Source organism: Equus asinus, chromosome X (assembly GCF_041296235.1).
Source record: "Equus asinus isolate D_3611 breed Donkey chromosome X, EquAss-T2T_v2, whole genome shotgun sequence".
Lineage (NCBI taxonomy): Eukaryota > Metazoa > Chordata > Mammalia > Perissodactyla > Equidae > Equus > Equus asinus.
In genome coordinates this window covers 69127396-69152289 of record NC_091820.1, presented here as the reverse complement: position 1 = coordinate 69152289, position 24894 = coordinate 69127396, and the positions used below count along the sequence as shown (strand labels likewise).

Sequence of the window (24894 nt, the reverse complement as noted above, 5' to 3'; positions counted from 1 at the left end):
TTTAGGTAAGAAAGTTGCAAATTTTCAAGAACACACATGAAAGAGTGTCTTCTCCCACAATCTATTCATTTCAATTAAATTAAAAAACAATATATTTGGTTAAAACTCGCAATGAATAATTTAGTGAAGGTATCAGTTGATACTCTGAATGAGAACTCTAGCTTTTGAATGAAAGCAGTAGATTCAGGGAAAGAATAATAAATCCATCAGGCAATACGGTCATAGTACTGTATAATCCAATATTAAGCCCTCCCTTCTCCGCCCACAAACATATTTTATACAAGCCTTAAATAAAAGTCTAGAATTCATCTTTTGAGGGGGAAGGAGACATCGGGGGAGAGAATTTCTAACTATCTCAGAGAGTAAATAACAGCAATGCTACAAATTGTTAAGCTATCTTTGGAGAATTTCTACTTCTGACCAATACCTGTGAAAATGTTAAGATATCATTATCCCGTATAGAGTTTTTATAAAACTAAAGCATTTCTACTTTCCAGGACTAACGAATTACATGATGGACAAAGCTTTACTAGTATGTATCGTTATGATTTAAACATTAAGAAAGGAAAGACCCCTAAACTGATCTTGCCTCTTTTCTCACTAACTAAGCCACAAGACTAGAATTTGATTTAAATATTTTCACAATTTCTGAAGCTGAATGAGTTCCTCCTAGACTTCAAATAATCACTTAGCGTTTTAGGGAGGCTGACAACTTCTCAAAATCAAATATAATAAACATGCGCCAGTTGATTGTCTAAAAAGAGAAGCTGGAATGCAGAAAGTTTACCTCTGGGAACACCTACAGAATACACTGCTTTGCGGGGGATTAGGCAACATGGATGATATGAGGTCCCTGTTCCTGTTATTATCTGGACACTACTATTCTCACCAAAATATACTGTTTAACGGGGCCTGTCCTGCCACCCCCATCACAGCTCCACCCCATAACTCCTGTTAATCAACACAAATTATACATCCAAAGAAAGTAAAGATCCTTTCGTGGGTCTCCTGTGACTGCACAAGAAGAAGCGACAAAGCGCTTCCAACTGCTTCTCAACCCAGCAGCTGTAGCCTCAACACTCTAGGGCTCCGAGGGCCTTCTGACAGCCTGTGCTCACAGGTGCTCCTCTTCTTCCAGCACCAGTTCAGTGACTCTGCAGCAGGAATTTTCCATCGCCAGAGTGTCGAGGTGAAAGCTCCAGGGCCTTAATTTCAAAAGGAAATCTGGTCAGCTTGAAGCAATGAAAACTAATCTGAACACAGCCAGTCATTGGCTGGGAGCACATGCTCAGCAAAACAAAGGCTGGAATCAAAAGGTTTTTTGTATGTGTATATATATAGAGAGAGAGAAAGAGAGAAAGACACTTCAACTGTACATTTCTGCCTGTATTTTGTTACATGGCCTCCTAATTTCAAAACAATTTGTAAAATGTCATAAGTTGCTATATAGCACTTGGAGAGAAATAGAAAATAATGTAACAGTAATATAATTCAATTTCTCAATAAATATTGAATATTGAAGACTAAATGTCTGGAAAATATGCTAGATACTAGAGATAACAGTGGTCAGCAAAACAAAGGCCTGGTCCCCACCTTCATGGTGCTAACTAAATTTCCACAGCATTTTAGTATTTCCAAAAAATTCTCATACTTTTGCTCATTTTTGCTTTTCACAACAACCTTGTGAGGACATTCATAGGTCCACTGTATGGATAAGAAAACAGAGATTTATAGATGTTAAGTGATTTGTTTGTGATCATAGAGCTGGTTGTTGGTACAGTGAGGAATTAAACACAAGATTTCTGTCTACAAATTCAGGGCTCTTACCACTATAGCAGCATTTTCAAAAGTCTGCTTCATGGAATCCTAGTTCTTTGAACAAAACGATTCCTTTAATCAAAAAAGACTGAGAAATCTTGTATAGTATATCTTCTCTTATAGATTGATAGAGCAAATTAACAAATTATAGGCTCTGAGAAGACCTGTGGCAAGCAAACGTTTATTTTTATTTAACCCCATGTTTCCCAAAGTTATTCGACCCCAAACCCTCTCTGAAGAAAACAAAATGAACCCATGGTGACTCAGGAAGTGATGATAAACTAGTGTATTGGATGCTGGGTGGGGGCGGGTTGCAGAAAGGACACATACGTTGGAGAGTTACACAGTACATTTCTAAATCTATGCATGACCATGAATGTGCACGACTACAGAAGACTGTGAGGCTTTTTATTCTCTTCTCACTAGATATTATGAAAGAAATGGGCAGATGTGTGTGGTGAGAGGATGAGGTCTATGTGCATTATCAGGATGGTGGAAAATTTAGGACACCAACAAGAAAACGGAACTGAGAGAGTTCCCCCAATTCGCTTTCTTCGCCACCTCCAACGCTTGCTCAGGATTTGGAAGATCAAATCTTCCCCTAATCAAAATTTACCCTAATTGCTGGGACTAGGGCAGGAAATATACAAGATAAGCCTGGAGCATCTTATATTGCTAGAAAGGAAGGAAGTGCTCAAAAACAAATCCACAATGATGGGAGCCTGTAAAAAGTATACAGGGTTCAACTGAAAGAGCTCCTAATGGCCAAAGCTGGAAAAATTTAAGCAATAAAATAAATATTGTAGTATTGTATTATAACCCAAAGTATAAAATAAATACCTGCGTGTCCATAATGAAATAAATGATTAAATAAATAAATAAGAGAGAAGAGACAAATCTCTTGTGCAGAATTCCAAATAATTTCTGTAGATACTGCCCTTAGAATGTGAAATATCACTCCTCACCCCTTAACTGTGGGCTGCACATAGTAACTTCTTTCCAAACAATTCCCAAGAGTACAGTATAGACAGAGAGGGGAGACAGAGCAACTTTACAGTGAACAAACCTGACAAACACTACATGAGCCAGGTGATCAGGTTCACCATCAACAGTGATTAAGTCAAAATGATAGTACGTACCCTTGATATGATGTGATGAAAATGGCACTTTACCTTTGTGATCATCCTCCTCAAAGCCCAGTTTAACAATCGAAAAAAACTGCAGACAAACCCCAACTGAGGGGCATTCTACAAATACCTGACCTGTACTCCTCGAAACTGTCAGGGTGATCCAAAACAAGGCAAGTCTGAGAAACTGTCACAGCTAAGAGGGGTCTAAGGATGTAAGGTGGTATCCTACATCCTGGAACAGAAAAAAGACAGTAGGGAAAACCTGAGGAAGGGTGAATAAAGCATAAACTTTAGTTAATAATAGTGTATCGATATTGGTACATTCATTGTGACAAATTGAGTCATTAATTGTAGGATGTTAACAATAGGGAAACCGGGTACAAGGTGTATGGGAAGTCTCTGTACTAGCTTTGCAATTTTCCTGTAAATCTAAAGCTGTTCTAAAATAAAAACTTCATTAAAAGAAAAAAAAAAACAGGAGGCTGGCCCCGTGGCCCAGTGGTTAAGTTCGCGCGCTCCGCTGCAGGCAGCCCAGTGTTTCGTTGGTTCGAATCCTGGGCGCGGACATGGCACTGCTCATCAGACCACGCTGAGGCAGAGTCCCACATGCCACGACTAGAAGGACCTACAACGAAGAATATACAACTATGTACCGGGGGAGCTTTGGGGAGAAAAAGGAAAAAATAAAATCTTTAAAAAAAAAAAAAACACTGCCTCTAATTACCCTTGTGCCAAGCTCACCTTTATTAAAAACTGCTTTCTCTCTACACGAATTGTAGTCTAACTTAGTTCCAAAAATCACAAGCAGTAATTTTGGAAGAGGGAGAGCTGGAAAATATGAATTAAGGAAAGCATAATTTATTTTTAATGTAACCAAAAAGTAAAAGATGCATATACTGGGGCTGGCCTGGCGGTGTAGTGGTTAAGTTTGAGCAGTCTGCTTCGGCGGCCAATGCTTTGTGGGTCCAGGGCCCGGGCATGAACCTACACACTGCTCATCAAGCCATGCTGAGGCAGAGTCCCACATACAAAATAGAGGAAGATTGGCACAGGTGTTAGCTCAGCAACAATCTTCCTCAAGCAAAAAGAAGAAGATCGGCAAAAGATGTTAGCTCAGGGCCAATCTTCCTCACATACACCCACAAAAAGATGTATATACCATTTTTAAATGGGCTGCCTCAAACAGACGTCCCAAATCCTTTCATGCAATAACGTTCTGAATTCAGTGGGTGCTTTATTGACAAATGTAAATCATGATTAACAAATAAAAAACACTACATTCTTTACGGTTAATATGTTAGATACATCAATATGTGATTTAATGAGTATTTGTAAAGCTCACAGCATAAAGAATATAAAATCACTGTTTTTGTTATTTAGGTTAATTTCATTTTAAAGCAGCATAACCTACAAATCTGCTGACCAACAATATCACAATAATATAATATTTGACCAGAACTAGCCCTTTAAAATAAAAATGTCCAAATCATTTGATTTTCATCAAATAAAAATGAAAAAATAATTTTGTTCATATATTTACATAAAAACATTGTCTATGGGAAGAATATTTTTAAATGATAAATAAGTTCAAAACGTCTTAAACTCTCCTAATTGCAACAAATCAAATCACGGATGCTGTTATTAACAGGCTTCAATATTTTATATGCTTTAACAGCTTTTATGCATTTTTTAAAAAAATCTAGACTATTGTAAATATCAGATGATCTAGCACTTTGTATCATGAATTATTAATAATATATCACTTACATGAATCTATTGATTGAGTACATACTTTTTTTACATCTAAGTTTTCTAATGGATTTATTTAAAAACAATTACATTTTATAGCTGAATCATTTTATACTTGCCCCCTTTTGAACATTAGAACTAGTTAAAAAAACAAAAATTCCAAATGATAATCTAGACTAACAGCAGATCTTTGGAGTCCTAACATGCTGGGAGGAGGAAAACCCTCGAGCAAGTGTATTCTTTGTATTGAAAGCTCGTTGTTATCAAAACCAGAAAGCAGGACACGTCTTTGGGGCACTTCACATGTATCTACAGGACTTTAGAGCACGTTGCCATGGAACATAATTCCTTCAAGGACTACAGACCAAAGAACTGCCATTTTGGCATAATAGTCCCATTTCTTAACGTTATTTTGTAGTATTCATCAAGATGTATTACAAACCCTACCAATTTAGGGACAATGCACTGCCTTTTCAAATGCATTCATACTGGGTCTTAGAATCAACTCCGTTTTAGCAACTAATTAGTTACACTGACAAACTTTTAAGAATAGGGCTATACAATTTTAGAAAATGTCACCACTCTCTTTGTAAATTAATGATATGTTCCCCATTGCACAATAATAGGTGGTTATCAGCCTTTCCTCTTTATCCTGTCTCAGTCATTTAGTTAAATCTACCCTGTGCCCTCCAGAGAAATTCATGGTCTGTCACCCTACTTACTGGTGTCTAGATTTATGGATATTTTAGCAGTCCCTTCATTTTCACATCACTAGGCAACTCTTCTAAGTTTAAAAGAAAGGACAGACTTCACCTGAACATTCAGACAATATCCTGCCACAAAAGTCTATTTTCCTTCTACAATTCCACTTTCCTTTCACTTATGTTAAAGAAACACACATCCTGAGACCTAATGTATTGCATCTTCACATTATTAAGTGGAACATGCAGAACTTTACATTATTATGCTATGCATGGCCAAGAAATTTTAGTATTCACGGGATTATGGTAATTAAGTCTTCCTTCACTTTGGGTGATGTGACACTTGCTTGACTATAATGTCACTCCACTTAAAGTCTGTGTAAACAACATTATCTTAGTCACTCTGCATTACATTTCCAACTGTGAGCAAAATTACAAGGTCAGAGTGGACAAGAATGTAGGTAATCCCAAGGAAACATCATGTAAATGACTTGCTCAAGGTTCAAACTGGATTTTCAATAATAACAAATAGGAATATTTTCTATACTAATATGATAGTATTATTATCTAGATGCCATCGGTGGCAAAGTACATGGGTACTCTTGAAGGCAGTAGTAAAGACAAAAGCATCCATGATTTTGATGTTTTGTGGATAAAAGATAAATGGTGTTTGCCAAGACTTTGTCTAGGCTAACAAAAGTGTCAGTCCTCAATAAGGAGTCCTACATAGAACAATTACAGATGGTTGTGTAAATAAAGATCCATTAACATCCCAAATACAAATAACGCTTTTCAGAAATGCAGGTGATAAAGGCAATACAACAATGCTTATATTTCCTCCTTTCCTGTTTTTTATAAATACTTAACAATAATAATATTTATTAAAAAGAAAAAAGTAGAGTACTGATTTCCCAATAGTCTTGTCAAGCACTTTGTATGTTATGTCCAAGAAGTGCTGTCTTGAAAATGCTCTGACCTACAGAAATTAGCTTAAAGGCTTTGAGATATCTTGCATTTTAAGTGAGTCATTTAGTGCTTATTGAAAAAGCTAAATAAGATGATTAAATCTCCACATAGGATAGGTAGAATCTGGGCAAAAATAATCTAGATTAACTTGGCACAAGTTCCTCTTCACTGAACTAGTGGAAGTAACACAGTAAGCAAAATAGTGGTTTTCAGAGAATGCTTAAACTGTAAAACAGGGTGCCAATTAGTAAAAATAGCAGTGGAAGTTTTTAAATATGGGCCCCCACAGTTCACAAATAGGCCAAAGTGGGTAAAAACCCTCAAAAGCAATTTATGTGGGATTCTCTAGGCTTATTGTCACATTTGGACAATGAAGTATACACATGTGAATTGTATTAATCTGGAGATCATGTGAACAAAGTGTGTGAACCACAATTTTCTTGCAATATCTGATGCTGAAACTCTGTAGGAGGTCAATTCACTTCCTAGGAATGCCATAGTCAAAAAATTTTCCCAGGACTACTTACAGAAAGAGAGGCCTCTAAAAATGTCTTCATCAGAAGAGATTAACCAATTTAGATTTTGTTTGCTAGAATTGCCACCTTCCATAAGTAGAAGCTTCACTAAAAACATAACTATAACAATGTCCTTATATATAAACAGAGTTTTCTTTTAAAAGCCATTGAAAATAATAGGTATTTTGCGCGAGAGATGGGCTATACTTGCGTGAACGTGTGAGTGTAAGTGAGTGTGTTTGTGTGGGACATTTGCAATTCTGGGAGTTTAAAATAAAATAAGTTTCAACTGACTCCCCTTTAATACTTTATTAAAGTATAAAATACTTTAATCTCTTACAATATTAGACAGTTAGGTTTCTAACTGAATGTTCTTTCCAGTACACACAGAATCTAAGAAACACTGAAAGCTCATCGTTAAACCTCAGGGTAAAGATCCAGATCGCTCTAATCAAAAGTCTCTCCAAACACAAAATCCAATTCCTTACCCCCTAATCCAAAAAGAAATACAGAATATACAGAACAGTCGACCGGAGTCTTCCCTCTACTTTAAGCAGCTGTGTGCGGCACCATAAAAGTACTGTTGGAATCAAATCTAAGCGAGCTGAAAATATGGAATACTCTCTTCTCTGAATCTGAAACACGCATAAAAAGAGCTTGAAAAGAAACAAAAAGCCGTAATAAATAGTGGTTGAGCTTTCACTGCATTTCAGCATTTGTAATGTCATGCTTCAGAGTGGAAAACATTAAAGATGAATTCAAGATGTGTGTTGCCACTGTCTAGTCCTTATAACGCTTAGATCCTGCTCCCATCTTCTATCCCACTTCCCACCCTCAATTGTCCTTGAATTAAGAGAAACACAAAGATAAATAGGATAAACTTATAATCTTAACAAAACCAGAAGGTGTTACAACAGTCTTCACAAATTGATAAAATTCGATTTTGTCTTTATGTTTTATGCACAATAAGTAAATTATAGTTTCGAGGAAAAGGTGAGATATGTATTATGCATCAAAGGTTATAATATGTCTCTAAGAGATTATTTAGTCCAACATCCTAATTTTACAGATGCAGCAACTGAGGTCCCAAACCACAGAGTTATTTGTAGTGTTGTTTTAAGTCCATGGACTTCTGATTCGTTTTCCAGAGCTCTTCCTACTATGCTATACTATCTCATCAAATGAGGTTTTATGGGAAAATGCTTTGTAACCTGGAAAATATTTTATACATTTTAAATAGCATTCTTATGCTTATCTGAACTACACATGTTTTTAAATGAAGAATAATGACACAAGTAGTATCAGCAAACATTTTTATGTGCACTAAGTGATCAGAAGAGTCAATGTTTCCTCTGTATGTATATAATCATGAAAGAGAATCAATAAAAAGAATTATTTTTTTCTTGAAGGGAACTATTTCTAAAAATATCTACTACACTGGCAAGAATGTGGGGAAACAGGAACTCTTGTATAATGCTAGTAGGAGTATAAATCAGAACAGCTTCGGAGAGCAATTTGGCAATAATTATTCAAGATGTGCATAGCCCACAACTCAACAATTTCACTTCTAGGTTTATACACCAGAGACATTCTCCCACATGGGCACAAGAAAACATGATGACCATTACAGCACTGTTTATAACAACAAAAAATTGGAAACAATTTAACTGTCCATCAATATAGTAAAGAATAATCAAACTGTGGTATACTCACACAATGAAATAGTATAGTAGACAATTAAAAAACAATGAATTAGATGTACGTGTATCAACATGGGTAAATCTCAAAAACATAATATGGAAACAACAACTACAAAAGGATAGTATAGTATCAAACCATTTAAGTACATTTTAAAAACAAAAAAAATCAATACTTAATATTGTTTGTGTATAAATACACATTAAATAAAAAAACACACAGCAATGATACACACCAATTTTAAGATAGCAGTTCCTTCTAATGAAGGGTGGAGTGGAAAGGATATTAGTATTAGTCATATCATTAATGCTTTACAGATACATCTTTCTTTTAATTGAGCTCCGAATCAAATGTAGCAAAATGTAGACCTGGTTATTGGTCCATAGGTGTCCCTCATTATTTCCTGCTCTTTCTATTGGAAGTGTTTTATAATTAATCTTGCTAATTTATTACACAATCAAAATGACGCTACCAAAATTGATTTCAGAATAGAAATGCCATTTTTCAACAGAAAAGAAAATATATAAGTGTTTTGGTAATTAGTCTGATTCCAGTTGCCAGGTTATAAAATATATTGATCCAAAGTATATGAACTTTGAAATCAGACTGCCTTGATTCAAATGATGGATCTGCTAGTTGTAGGCTGTATGGCCTTAGATAAGTCACTTAACCTTCTCTGTGCCTCAGTATCATCATCTGTAAAACAGGCATCACAATTACAGCACCTACCTTGTAGGGTTGTTATGATGCATAAATGAATTAACATGTGGAAAATCACCTGGGATATGATGCTTGAAAAATGTTAGATATTATTATGTTCTGGCAAAAAAAAAAAAAAAACTCACTAGTTGTTCATCAAAACTTATCCTGAATTACCTTATTTATATGTCCACACTGATTGAATGATCACTCATTTCTTAAATTCTCTACCTTTGAGGACTAACCAATTAACAAAGAATCTTCAGTTGTTAGAGTTTTTAGGGAACAGTTTTAATTAATTAGTACATTTAAATATAGTCCATCCCTATCACATAACAGATTACTTGTGGTCAAAACTATCTGTTGATCTAAAAAGGGCAGCACTGTCTACCCCAATATTATTTAAGTAAACATGAGTTGTTTTGCACATTGTCATATGTGTTGACCAGTTGTCCAACAATTTCTCATCTTTCATGTGGGTCTGTGTTAAATCTGCAACTAGAATAATTTGCCAACAAATGAGGGGATTTTTTAGTCAATTTAAGATTTGAGATGGTGCACTCTTTTTTTCCTCTTTCTTTTTTACTTTTCTCTTTTTTCTAAAGGGCTCTGATAAGTTTCTCACCAGAAATGACAATGTTAACTTACCATCTTGACTAGGGATTTATCGCGCAGATCATAGGGGTCGTTAAAGCAGGTTTAGCAGTGGGGTGTTTTTCTTTTTCTTTTTTTTTTCCTAGAGAGATTGGAATTTAATTGTTTCCTTTTTAGACAAATATGCTTTTGGATTGCCCGTGATGAAAGGGGCATACAGATGTCAAAAGCATTGTAGCACAGTGGGATTATGTGCTAAGGTCCAGGGCAGGACAGACAAACAAGCAAAGTCTCAGATCAGTCAAACAGTTACCTCTTAATAAAATCTCAGATGATCAACTTTTGTTTTATCTTTGCCAATGCCTACCAAAAGTTCAAAGGAAGTCTTCTTGTGTTAACTACTTACATTTCTTATCTTATTTTAACCATTTGCAAAAATAAGGGAATTTGGCTAGATAAAATTGAAATTTGTTTAAAGGAAAGGCAATTTAAAATAAAACAACACATGCTATATACATGGCTTTCTTCCTATTAAAACACTATCAATTGAGCTTTAAATAAAAGCCTTAATTATGTTATGTGACGGAAACTAAAATATTCTCTTTTGAACATGGCAGTAATGATCCTTCTTACTGCATTTCACTGGTAAATATGAGAGCAAAAAATTCATAATTTTATCTTAATTTTCAAACCACATTAAGGGAAAACTACCTTGGCTATTTGCACGAGTAAGAAAAAATCATGAAATGCATAACCACTATTCTGAGTACCAAAAGAATTCTTTGCAAGCACTCCACTTATTATTTATTTACTTTACATGAATTTTCCATCATCAAGATCCTCGGGTGCATTTACAACACTCTGTGATTTTTTTAATTGCAGTACCTACAAGATTTACAATTTAAAGCAGAGGTCGCAAACTGACAGCCCACAGGCTACATCTAGACCACAGATGGATTTTGCTTTGCCTGCATAGTGCTGCTTTTTTTGCTTTTTATTGAGTTATTTACCGACCTTTAAGAATTAGAGAATTTCATATAAAAATCCGGATTCCCAGCTTCTCTTAAAAAGTCAGATCTTAACAGCACTGGGCCTGCATTCCCACATGGTAGCAATCAGCTGAGTAACAGCTGCCACCTTTGGAAAGAATATATACTCTCTAGGTCACCATAATCCCCACCACTCCCTATTGCTTATGGTCTTTCATTTATGTTACCAGCCTTGCCTCAGTAGGCATTAGAGTTTGCGACTTCCTGTTTCTCTGTAGTTTATGTGAATGAATCGGTACCTATACTTTCAAAAACATTTCATGGTTTTTCTCAGATTACAGAAAATATAAAAACTCATTACATATATATGTACACATGTAATGTGTATTCTGATTAATCTAGAAATAAAATTATACCAGTTATAAACTAGTAAACTACTGTTGTGCTTAATTAAAAGAGAGAAGTTGACATTAACTTGCATGTCATTTTAGTAGGAAAATAAAAATAAAATCAAAGTCAATTTCAATGCCTAAATCCAATTGCATTTGTATAAAATCAAAACAATTAACTTTCAATATTCTAAACCTAAACTGAAGACTCAATCCATTTAAAGTTTTTCAGTTAAAATCATTCATTAATGAAATCTAGACACTGAACTAACTGTCTAATAGAAAGTTTGGCACTTAAGGAGGCACATCCACTGCTTCAGGTCACTTGGGTATTATTTAGTGTGCATAATGTTTAACAGTAATATTTAGTATAGAAAATGTCCCAGAGATTAGAAACACCACCATAGTGATTTTCATTTTCCATGTTGAGAACCTAGGATAAATCACATGGTGTGGTCCCCATTTCCCCCACAACCGTATGACATATTTCTTGTAGAAAAGTATGGATAAAACAAGCACCAAGGGCAGCCCTGAAGGAAAGGGTTAAAAGTCACCAAAGGGTGATTTAACCTGAGAAGGGTATGAGGAAGAGAAGAGGGGGCAGTATTGCCAGGCAATATCAAAATGGACTTTAGCATCATGGGTTGCCCTCCTTCTCCCTTGTCTCTCTGTTACTGCCCATTCTTTTCCCTATTGCAACCTAAAACGTATAAGGCCTTGAGCAATATGGTATCTCTGATTGCAATTTAACTGAAATTGCCATAGACATTTTAGGAAGTTTCAAGTGCAAATCTTCTTAGATTTCCAAATATTTAAAAAATGCATTTTTAGAAAAAAATAATTTCCGATATTTTAGAACTACTAGCATGCCTACAAAATATATATGTGCCTGCTGCATAGAACAACTCCAGAAGATTAGAAGGCCTAGTTTTTTTCCACTATTGCTGTAGCACACTTAATAGCCTGTGCTGCCCTGCAAAAGTGAATGTACCTTCCCAAGCAGTTCAGAGCCACGGGCGGGTGAATGACTTGCCCATTATTTAACACAGGTATCAGGGTTTTTATGTCAGTGATCCTCACTCAACCCCTGTCAACTCTGCAGCCTTACTCTAGTTTCTGCTTTAGTTCCCAGGTAAGGAGTTGCTCCCTGTGGGTGGTACTGATCTCCCCAAGGCATGGTCCTGGGATCCACTCCCAGTTTACTAACTGGCAATAGTGAAACTGTGCAGACTCCAATTAACTAGAACCCTCAAATGGATAGACAGGTTCTAATTAGCTATTTGAATTTCATTTTTCTTATTACTAACTAAGGATTAAGCAGGATTCAACATTTGCTACTGAAAATTTTAAATGGCTCTACTTTCCTACCTTAGTAAGCATAGTACAGGGAACAAAATTATTGAAGTTGGGCTGAATCTGTACAGGCTCCAGGACATACCCAGGAAGTTGATTTTTAAAAAATAAATACATAAATACCTGTTAACAGCTTGTTTTCTTGTCATTTGCCTCTTCCTTCTAAAAGGAGAGTGTAGCAAAAAATAAATAAATAAAACTGGTTAATTGAGAGTTCTGGTTAGTTAGCTTCCAATTAATCAAGGCTTTATTATATTTCACAAAAAAAAATCTTCTTAAATTCTTCAGAAATTTTAGATAGGTTACACACAATGAAACACCAGCAAGGAAGAGCACAAAGAAGGTAGGAAAGCCTGAATTGCTATTAGATAGTGTTTTAAATATACGGATAACGTTATTACATTTCTGGTCTAATCCCCATTAAGTAAAGAATAATATGAAATGTCATGTGGTTTAGGGCTTTTCTATATATGAAGGCAAGGAAATAAGGTTATAGATTTCTGTTGAAGAAAATGGCCTCGGGTCGTAACAATTCCAAAAAAAGATTCAGTAATATTGTGTCTTTTCCCTTTCTCTCAAGAGCCTTCCTTCCCATCCCATTGGGTGTTCTAATACTTTTTAGGGGAAAAAAATCCCCTTTTAGTTTTATTTCTCATTTTTTATTTGGCCAAGAGGATGATGAAAGAAAGCCAATATCAATGTTATGCCTTAACTTCCTAAACATGGAGCCATTAATCACACAGCTCACTACATACTTATTGCTGAAGCAATGCTGAACTATCTTACATCTTCCCCAAAAGGGTTACACATGCGCACGCACACACGCAGACACACATACACAGTCATACACACATCCACACAAAATAAGTTAAACACATACAAAAGAGATCAATAAAAAACCCACATAATTAGCTTAGTTAACAAAACAACGATTCTTTCCAGTTGTATAGTATTTCCCAGTGTTCCCAAACCCTTTAATGAAGAACAACAAAATCTAGAATGATAGGCTAAAAAAACTATCAGGACTGTAATTGGGCTCTTTTGAGCCTTAGCGCACTTCTCAGGAGTACAGAAACAGGAACCTCCCTATAACGCCCACTATAAATATATACGGTTGGTTCATCACCCCTTACAATCTCTTCTAATAGCCTTTTTTAGAGGCTCCTTTCAAGATTTTTGTTGTTTGGTTTTGAATGACAACTGCTTAAAAGTCTGTAAAAAGAGTTCTAAATAAACCACAAAAGCAAACATTTATCTGGGGTTGCTGGGGAAAGGAGGTGGGAGTGAAGGCAGATGAGGGTTTTTTTTTTCACCTACTCTTGTGTTCTGACACTTGACTGTCAGAACTATTTGATTTTGCTTTATAAAGTTTACTCCCCCAACCTGTTTTAAAATGACAGTTTCTTAAATTAGGATATACTCATAAATATACTCATACATACCAAGTCCATGATAATGCATACTTCCTTAATCCAATGGGCTATTCAAAGAGGTGAAAGATCTGTACACCAAAGGCTATAAAACATTATTCAAGGAAATCCAACGGGCTAGAAATCACTGGACTGGAAGAGTTTTTTCCCTTTTATCAGAGATCCCCCTCTTTTTTGACTTATAAAACTTTCTGAATTCAATAGAACCTTTTTGGCTATTACCATAGATATCTAATTATACTAAGTTCAAAATAATAAAAATCATTTAAATCTTCAATGGCCTGAGTTTCATAGATTATTTAAACTTAGACCTTAAAATTAGCAAATACTGAAACATTCTTGTTAGAATCAATAAATCTATAAATGCCCATGAGTTAACTCTTCTTTTATTAAGGATTTAAAACTTTCTTAGAAAATTAGGAGTTTACCCTAATTTTTGAAATTTTCTCATTTGTCTTGTCAAATATGAGAATATATTTTACAATACTGCCTGACTCTAGGATTTAGGGACTACTAGTTAAATACATATACCTTATTTTTGACATTTGAAATAAAATGTGACTTTCATATTTCTGAATTTGTTCTTTGTGATGTCAACTAATTTATTTTAGATTTCTTTATAAAAAGTTTGCCAAATAACGAACATTTTGGAAAATTTTACTGAATAAGCAGACGATGCTACAAATATTATCAGCTCAATATAAAACAGCCCTCATCTGGTTTTCCTCGAGTTGGCCTAGAATGTTTTATATCCCCTCTAGTTCTTCTTTGTCTCCTGAAGTTACTTTTTTGCTAGCTCTCCCCACTTCTAAGTCTGGGTATGAAATTAAAACCATGAATTAAGGGCCTGAAATTCACTAAAACTTAGCTTTGTGGCTGAAATATACATATGACCACATTCTTATGAAGCCACTGACAAAATGGGGTTACACATATTCAAGAACATTAGGTCAAATGCTATACTCAATATACCACCACCACCAGTAGAACTACTACCAACCGAGGTCCTACAACATATGGTAGTAAGCAGTAAGGTTCTCTATACAGCTCATCAGCTCCAATCATCATCATTGCTACAAGGCACTAGGACACTGATTATCCTTACTATAGAGAGACCTTCCTCCTACATACATGTTATGATGAGAACGTGATTCTGCTCTGGCTGAGACTCAAGAACTGAATAATTGAGAGCAGGTTATATTTTGAACTTTTCAAGATCATTTTTCCCCTGTACCACTGACAAATAAATTTTCATATTTTGATTCTTCTAACTTGTAGTGTGTAAATGCAAGGCAACAAAGTTAACGGCAAGAGTTGCTACCCAGCGTGCTCTTCTCTGGCTGGAGTCAGTTTAGCAGAAGAATCAGAGATATGGAATTGTTACTTTTGGAACTTAAACTTAGACCACAGATTCACATTTGACAATAGGGAAACAGCATACAAGACACATGACAAGAGGCAAGAAAATATCACAAAGTAAAGAGTCCAGTTAAGAACCCACAGACTCATTGGATTTCAGTATTTTAGTCCTTCCGGAGATAAATTATAAGTTCACTATCCAACATCAGCTGGTATTACCTTTGATGTGTAGGTAGCTAAATAGAATGCTACTTTCACTAATTCTTCAAACAGGGGAAGTTAACTTAAAACAGAGCATTTTAAAGATACAGTTAAACTTTGAGATGATCTACTTCAAGAGATTTCAAACTGGACTGTAAAGAACTTCAATAAAATGCTGGTAGGTAGAAGAAAAACAAGAGGGAGCCATTCCTTTTCATCCCTTCAATTAGCGAATCTCTTCCTTTTCCTATGTGATACATTGGGTGTCTGAACTGCTCTAGTTTACTGCCCACCACCGCCACCACCACGACCACGATTTAACAGATGAGAAAATTAGCCCCCGAGATGTTCAATTATTTGGCCAAGATTACATAGGAGGTTGGTGCCAGGAGTCTTCTGACTCCTAATTCATGCTACTGCCCTTGAATTTGTCACCCTGGTTCCTCTACTGTATATTATTAGGGAACCACTTTTTGAACTCTCCCCCAAAGACTGTCATATCTGTTTTATCCTCATGGGGACATAATAAGGTCAATAGATATTCCATGCATTTAGACAGTAGAAAAGACAAGACAAGATCTGTGGCTCCCTTGACCGCTAGGCCAGTGCTCTTTCTATATCACACTACTTTAAAGCAGAGACTGCAAACTGGTAAACCAGGCCTGCCAAATATATTTTGTTTGGTCTACCCAGAGCCTTGAAAATCTGAAAATTTTACATAAAATCTGAATTTTTAGTAGGTTCACCAAAAAAGGGAGATCTGGCAATACTGGTCCCACATGGTTACTGGCTCAGCACAACTATATTAAGTAGAGAAGCAATGGCTACCTAATGACAGAGCATGCACTCTTCCATCCCCTAAAGGTCCCGCGGTGTCCTATGATCTTACACCTGGCCCTCTAAATGAATTTATGGGATCTCCCTGGTTCCAGTAGGAATTTGAGTTTTACGGCCACTATTTGAAAGTTTGTGGGTACCATTTACTCAAACATTAGTCAATTTCCCCAAAGAAAATGTGAAATATCTGGAGACATCCATATGCGTGTATGCTATTGATTGAGGGTATGCTAAAAGTGGTAGATTGTTTATCTCCCTACAAAGTCATATGCACTTTCTTTAAGGAGGAAAGACACGCCTTTGATCCTTTAAGTAGACATAATTTTATTATTTTTTCACATACAAAAAAGCACCTAAAGCAAGTTGTGTTAGATTAAAATAGATTCGATAAGAAATAAACTCTGATTACACTCAGAGAAATAATATTCAGAGTAGTAGCCATATATTTAAAATCCCAAAAGATCAATAAAATGTTTCCTATGCTTTGATATATGTATACATTGTGAAAGGATTATACACCTTAAATATATACAATTTTTATTTGTCGATTATACCTCAATAAAGGGGGAAAAAATGTTCCCTATGCTTTGAAAAAGTTGTTAGCTGTTAACCTGGCATATACTCCCATATTTTGGAGACTAATAAATTAAGCTTTAGCTGTTCCTTACACAGAGAAAATTTTTTAATCACGTCATTTGTTTTTCTGGCCCAATACAATGAACAAAGTGTTGATTTGGGGACAAATGTAATAAATAGGACGTAAGTCAAGCAATGCCCCACCTCTCCCCCCAACCTCATCTGTAAAGGGACAAATGGCCAGTAAATATGTTTTGGTAAAACTTTTGTAGGTTCTCTTTGGAGACAGGATTAAATCATGTTAATTGTTGCATCACCTCTGTTGGAGTCTTAGGGAGCTTTCCTCACTCTTAGCTAATAACTTTATTCATTTTATTTATCAACTCTTGCTGCACAGCAGCTGCTATAAAGCTATTTAATCTCTTTAGGAATCCTGGAAACTCTTCGACAAGCATGTAAGTCAAAAGAAAAAGGAACTGAAAATATCTTTCATTATAAAAGTATAAAAATAAAGGCCTGGATATTTTAGGCCTATTTGAGTTTCCAGAGGGCATCCAAACAAACTCTTAATCACTTAACTCTCCAAAGGCATAATCTTCTGATTTAAGGCCCAAACAATTAAAACCAACAATTTTCTTCTTTCCAGAAATTTATTTTTCCTAGAACTATTTGAGAATAACAAAAACTTTGGTCATATTAAATATCCGCTTCTTCTGAACAACTTTGGTGCATAAACTTGACTATTTTAAAAGTCAGTGAGATTTAAAGTCAGAGTCTAGAGAAAAAAGAAAAAGGAAATTGAATATGGGTTGGGGTGATAGTAAAGATAAATGAATCTATGGCATTTTTAAAATTTGTAGGCGCGTGGGTTTCAGGAGATATATATATATATTAACACATGCTGACAATATAACTTAAAGAATGCAAGACTCTATGCCAATTGTCTCTAACAGATGATCCTTTATATAAACAGTATTTGGTCGGTCCAGTCTGAGGAGTCTCAGTAGATTCAATGATATCTCTCATATGTCCTACAATAACAAAAAATCTCAGAGATAGGATTATGGTTCAGAGCGTCAAATGTATTTTTCGAGGCAGTGATTATAAAAACTTAGAATAACTTGTTCTTCTCACAATATAGCAGTAATTATTTCAGTATATATAATACGAGCGTATGTCCCAGAAGGGGTGAGGCCAATTAAATACCTTTAGGGGTACAATAAGTGCATCCCAAATAGTTTTTTCAATAACATTCTTCACCATCTTCAAACTCAGTAAATATCAGTCATATAAATGAACTCTGATTATTAGATTACCTTCTTGAAATCATTTATATTGTATACAACTTTACACAAAATCTCTCAAAAACTTCATAAAATTTAAATCACTTAATGCTGTTGCATCTTTGTCCACAATATTTCTGTTGGAAATTTTTCTCCTACAGTCTTGCTCTCCATGTTTGTAGGTTTGGCTAAAGAAACCATGAGTGATCCCTTCAATCTTGTCCTTTGATCTGTCTGGGGGTTCTAGCCAGCCTTTTGTAAGGGATTCTTTAAACACTGTTACACTAATTATATTTCACATCTTCCAGTTGATGATCATGTCTTGCTATTGTATGTTCAGAAGGACTCACAGAAAAGGAAATGCTCCAGAAGCCAAATGAAACATTGATGGTAGATATACATTAAAGCCCTTGTGGCATTGGACACAATCACTGCTTTATCAGCTTTTAGTTAGCTTTGGGTTTGATGGTTTAATATCACACTGAGATGACAGAAAATTGGCCTACTTCCTAAATAGTATGCTGCCTAGGTAGAGAACTTAGTGGCAGCCTCCAATTCTGAACTGCTGATTAAAATGGTGTTTCTTTCATAACGTTTATAACAATGTGTAAATACCTTATCTATTTACTTGTTTTAAATCCATCCTCCCCACAAAAATGCAATCTCCGTGAAAGAGTGGGTTTAGTTAGGTTTCTCGTTCACTGTTTCACTCCAAAACCAAACAGAAATGCTGGCACAGAGTAGGCACTCAGTAAATATTTGTCAAATAAGTTGAACATTGGCTGTGCGAAGGGAGATTTCACTCTTATTCAAATTCATCACCGTACAATCTTCAAGCTTACTTTCATAAAACATTTTAAGAGCCTATTTCTGCTATGCAGCTCTGATTTACATCACTGACGATGGTACTTAATTTACATAAGGATAGCCATCATGTTTTAGAATCTGAGTAAACTTTCATTGAGGAGCTGAAGTTGATCAGAAACATCATGAGCCCAAACTTAGTTGATGGCATCAAATATACTGAATTATTGATGGGTAAAAATATAGATTCATTATAAAGTTATTCAGAGAGAAAGAATATTCTAAAATTTATTTTAATTGTACCTTAATTTTTTCTAACATTTGGTTTATTTGTTTAGTGAAGCTTAAATTAGATGTGAAACGCTGACAGTTCTGTAAGCAGAACTCAGCTAAGCTGTTTCTAAGAAAATGAGTTCATTTGCCAATTGATTATTCTAGTAATCCTATCTGGTTTAGTCTAGCTGCAGATGAAGACAATCAAGCAGAGTCAGAGCAAAGGAATCTTGGCCTGGACATGCTCATAATGTATTACTAAGGGGTGGGAGTGGGAATGAAGAGGATTACTTATTTCTGTTAAATCCCTTACGTTCATCCCCTGACTTAATCCTTGACAAGGGTCACTCTACCATCTTAAAATAAAATTAAGTAAAAAGCACATTCCTCACCAATTAAGACACCAGAGGCAGATACTTAAAACTACAAATGATTACCTTTCGAAACACTAGATATAGCACGTTTACATCTAAAATCTCATGTTAAATAGTAACACCTACTGTTATATAGTTTTACAGTTGACAGAGCATTTTTTCTTCATTAACGAATGGAATACAACTATTCTGTATGCAAAAGTGGGTTTGAAAAACTGTCTCACTTTTATATATGTAAAAGCTGAGACTGAAGGGTTTTTAATCTGATTCAACGTTCTTCCACTTCTTGTTGTTGACAATATTTATCTATCTGAATATGACTGAAATACCCTTTTTTCTTGATATTTTTTTTCCTTGGTCGTCTTGTTACTTTTATGATATGTAAAGAAGCAACTTCTTTAAGAGTTAACATGCTTATAATTGATATCTAACAGTTTGTGCACTGATCCCACAGAGGCCACATTTATATCCTCATCCTATGACAACAGCTTCTTAGTTCAATATTTATTCTACAAATGCTGATCATCAACTATGTACAAAAGGCTCTTCGCTATGGGCTATAGAGAATACAAAGATCTTCGAGCATGATTCCTAATATCAAGAATATTACAATCTAAAAAGAGAGATAAATCATGGTCACAAATTGTTACAGTGAAAGTCTGTGAGTGATAAACTCTACACGACTTCCTGGCATAGAGTAGATGCTCAAAAATATATGATGAATGAATGTTGAATGCATGGATATTATAAACTAAGTGCTATAAGAATTTCGATGAAGGTATAACTTTTACCTGAAGTGGTCTTTGAAGTCATTATGGAAGAGATGAAATTTGATTTGCATCTTGAAGGATAGATAGGTTTTGAAGAACAAAGACAGAAAGAGAAGAACAAATGCTTAGGAAGTTGAAACAGACAGGATGGGCAGAATGAATTGTTACAAGAGAGTTTGGAGGTGAGACCAGGTAGGAGGTTACTGCAATGTCCTCAGCATGAGATGAACAGATTGATAGAGATAAGAATCAAAAGACAGGGACATGTGCAACAGAAAGTCTAAAGTTAACATTAGTATGACAAATCTTAAATTAACATGGAGACAAAGTACAGATTAGAGCAAAGGAGAACTCTGAGCTTATGACTTTGTTTCCAGGAAAAGTTGTTTTCCAAGTTCCATGAAACCAAGTTACAAATGAATTTTCCATCAACAATCTATTCTGGAGGCAATAGTGTTAACAAAAAAGACACTGAACAAGGCATAAGGAGAATTGGGTATTAGTCCCAACTACATCACTAACTAGCTTTGTGACCACGAGCAAATGACTTCCCCTCTCGTCATCCCAGTATCCTCATTTGTAAAACCAGGGTAAATTGACCTCTCTGGTCCATTATAGCTCAAATATTCTATGGTTCTGTGATTCCTAAGTTACTGACTACCTGCCTAAAATACAGGTAGATTAAACTGAAATTCCTCAAAGAAGTTAGTGGCTATTGCAGCTTCATTGCCACTCCTGAGACATACTCTTTTTCCTTTGACTCATAAATAGTTATTGCAATGCCTACCAGTGGTATTCAGCTGGGGGGCATATCTTTTCTACATTTCAGAAAAGCACTGACTGAAAATTCTTCAGACACCTTACTTCACAGAGGAAATCAGAAGAGTATTATTCTGTTCACATGCTATAGACAGATGGACTTGAAAATCTGAGGAGTACAGATGTTTGTTTCAGCAAGTTTCACTTCTATTGAAATTTATACATCTCTTTTATAACAATCTGTATTGTAATAAAAACAGAGTTGACATTATCTATCTATATGGATATTGAAGTGAGTTTATTTTCAATTAAATCTTCTTCAACCTTTGCTCTTTAAAGGTTACAGAAACTCAGGATTCTATCCTGTCTTCACAGCTCATACCTTGTAGTCCTAAGGTCAATCTAATTCCCCTTTTCAAATGCTACATCTTTTTTAAAAATATAGTAACCAGAACTAAACATAATATTCTAAATGGGGTTATAAGAATGTTGTAATCTCATCATCTATCCTGTAGATTTTTAGATCTTTCTTAAAACCATGCATGCAGGTAAAAATAAGCTGTCATTCTGCAAGAAAGCCACTGTTATTTGCATTTCTGCTCCAGGCAGTTAGTTTTATCTTGGACTTTCTGATTGGAAAATTCCTATAAATAGAGAGAATGAATTACATAGTTTGTCTAACAGTTACACAGAGAAAAACACACCACTCCTACTGACTGCTGTCTACCATCCCGCTTCATCCTCCTTAGATAAAAGTGAAAGGACATAACCATATGTACGTTTTCATCTATCTATTGATATGTTCAACATTACCTAAGCCATGAGTGTCTGTTGCTTTTCTCACTTAAAATGCAAACAACTAAGAGCAAGAACCATAACTAATAGAGATCTCCTTGTAGTGTCTAGCAAAAGACCAGAACACAAAAGCACCTAATTACAAAGTGGTTATAATGAACATTTAAAAGAGCTGTGAAACTTTCTGGCCCTCACTTCACCTGTAAATAAGTCATTGTATTCCTTTCTAACAGTAAAATCAGGTCAAATAATATACTAATCTTAACATGAACCCCGGTTGCCTCATTTTTTTTAACTTTTTAAACACATAAACTGAACTATGGCTCCTTCCTCTCTGTTCACATGGCCTTTGCTACAGAACTCAGTCACATGCTTGCCTCCTTCACTAGGCTGTGATTCTCTGAGAGCAACAAAACCTAACTACTAAACAGCCCCTTGACAACAAAATCAGCTCTAACATTAAAAAACATTATTAAAGTCTTTAGAAGACACATGTTTGATAAAAAGTATTTGAGGTGATGATATTTATTTCAAATGTAAATGGCAAGATAAAGTTCGTTTTTTCCAAGTCTCATATCAAATCTTTGATATAATGAAATATTGCTTTTTAGTGGAAGTTTAAAATTAATATTTATTTCTTTGTTATGTTTACTATTCCCCAGATTTTGACAAATACTATTAAAATCTTTATGAATAGAGAGAGTTTGAATTTCTGACATTCTCTGATATCAATACTTTTTATGTTGTTGCAATACCATAAATTTTGAATTACAGAAAATTTCCTCCAACTGAAATTTCCTTCCCTAAGGATTATTGTTGTATTACTTCCACACCTTCTATAGTTAGTTTTCTGTTGCCTCAAAAGTGTTTATTATCATCTCACTCACGTTTTTCTATGCAAGTTTTTGCCTTTATCTCTTGATCCCAATCAAATAAAAGAATAATTTCACCTTGGTGAAAATCAGTATACTGACACTGTCTTCTATTTTAGGTGTCAATTTTGACATTTTGGCAAAATCAAATAGGCCCATCAACAAGTCTCCAAATAAAATTTCCAATATATGGATATCCAGGCAGCTTATTAAAATATAAATCTCTTAGCTAAGTTCACATCAAGGGTTACAACTGGCAATAAATGAGTACCTATGAAGTCAGTTGGCTATTTCAATACCTAATATTTGCTTTTGGCCATGCTGTTTGTTTAAGTGACTAGTGGAGCTTTTTTCTCCTTTTCAGAAGCTGTCTGTATTATTCCTTTTGAATATTTACCCCTTTCACTTTATCAGTTACCAGAGGTTACTCCCATAACTGTCTTCTCAAATAATGCATAAGCGTCTTCTTTATTCAAACATAGCTACACGTAAATTCCATCTGTTAGAAGGTACAGCCCCTTAAGTCTAAAACTTCACCAGGCATGCATTTTTTCCTAAAGGTTCAACAGCAATCTTGCCACAGGGTTTGGGAGAACCCTCCTGTCACTTTGCCTCTTGATTCAAACAAAATTTTAAAAGAATGAAAAAGTGAAAGAACAACGAAAGAAGGAAAGAAAGAAAAGAACTGCACTCTCCTCTTAGTTATGTGAATATAAATCACTGCTAATGGAAATGATTCAACGCTCCCCAGCATGTGTTGTGGGTCCTTCCTACTCATCACATCATGCTTCTCCTGATGTCTTTATAGTCACCCCTTGCTTAGGACTCCTTAGCATTATATTCTTTCCCTCCCATGCTGTAGAAAATGTAGCAGTCTTCACACTGAAAATCAAGGGATTTCAGACTGCCTCCTCATTTCTCCAGGGCAACTAGGCCTTCCTTTATTTTCCTTCTACCCATTGTAGCAATCCTATATGAGATCTTTAGTCTTTTACACTGCTTACTTGTAAGGCTCTTGGTCTTATAGTGATCACATCTTGAAGAATGTCTTTGTATCTGTGAATGCTTCCCCCTAAAAATCACATCAAGTGGCAATGAAAGACCACCCAGTTATTTCTGAAGGTGCATTCGTAATAGGAAACAATACATTTTTGCCATGCTCACAAATAGCATGTCCTCATTACCTCACACTCACCATTTACCCATTACAATCCGCAGCAAACAAAAATGAAAAAAGATCAATAGCAATGTCAGACAAAATAGGCAGACAGGTCTTAAATTTTTAACACAAAAATTAGAGAGCATTTAGGGATGGGGAGAAAACTCGAAGGTGTTCAAAGGCTTGACTTTCTCTTAAAAGCATCATTTTCTTTAAAGGCCTTTAATAGGAAAGAAACTAATGTCCAATTTTAATAATCTTTGAGTGCTAAAATAAAAAAATACAGTAAAAACCATGTGTAGCACAAGAATAAATGTTTTTTAATTGTAGAAAACAAAATCAATTTGTTAATTACAAGTGCTTGTTGATCAAATAGCTTTTTAATATCCTTCAAATACTATTGGTTCAAACATTTCATCTGCTAAACATATGTGTGTAGAATGCAAACCTACATATAAATCTATATGCGTTCTAAACAGGGAAATAAAATCTTAGTACCAAACCACATGATTTTTATGAACTATTTTCCAGGGAAAAAGATAATTTTATAATTGTCTTCATTAAATTTTCAATTTTGATCTCCTGCTAAAAGGGAAAAAAAAGACTAGTGAAAGCAATCATGTATATTTACAACTAAACAGAAGTAAGCTGTCTTCACAAAAAACTTCTGAAAATGTACTTTTGACAACTGCTCAAATGTCAGGATTAAGCTGTGGACGTGCAAAGCCCATTGTCACAGCATATGGGAATTTACCTCCCTATCTTGTTACATGACGATATCAATAGGATCCTTTACATGAT

General features: G+C 35.1%; 1 protein-coding gene across 8 annotated transcripts in view; it reads right to left on the bottom strand.

The window, feature by feature from the left end:
• Positions 1–24894, bottom strand: part of DACH2 (dachshund family transcription factor 2) — a 472014-nt gene that overhangs the window by 319568 nt on the left and 127552 nt on the right. For 5 of the 8 annotated variants that reach the window (XM_070502515.1, XM_070502518.1, XM_070502517.1 and 2 more), the window contains exon 2: positions 12725–12763. The exons of the other annotated variants lie outside the window; for them this stretch is intronic. In XM_070502515.1, the coding sequence (XP_070358616.1) occupies positions 12725–12763 (39 nt within the window). The remainder of the gene's footprint in view (positions 1–12724; positions 12764–24894) is intronic. 8 annotated transcript variants of the gene reach the window in all.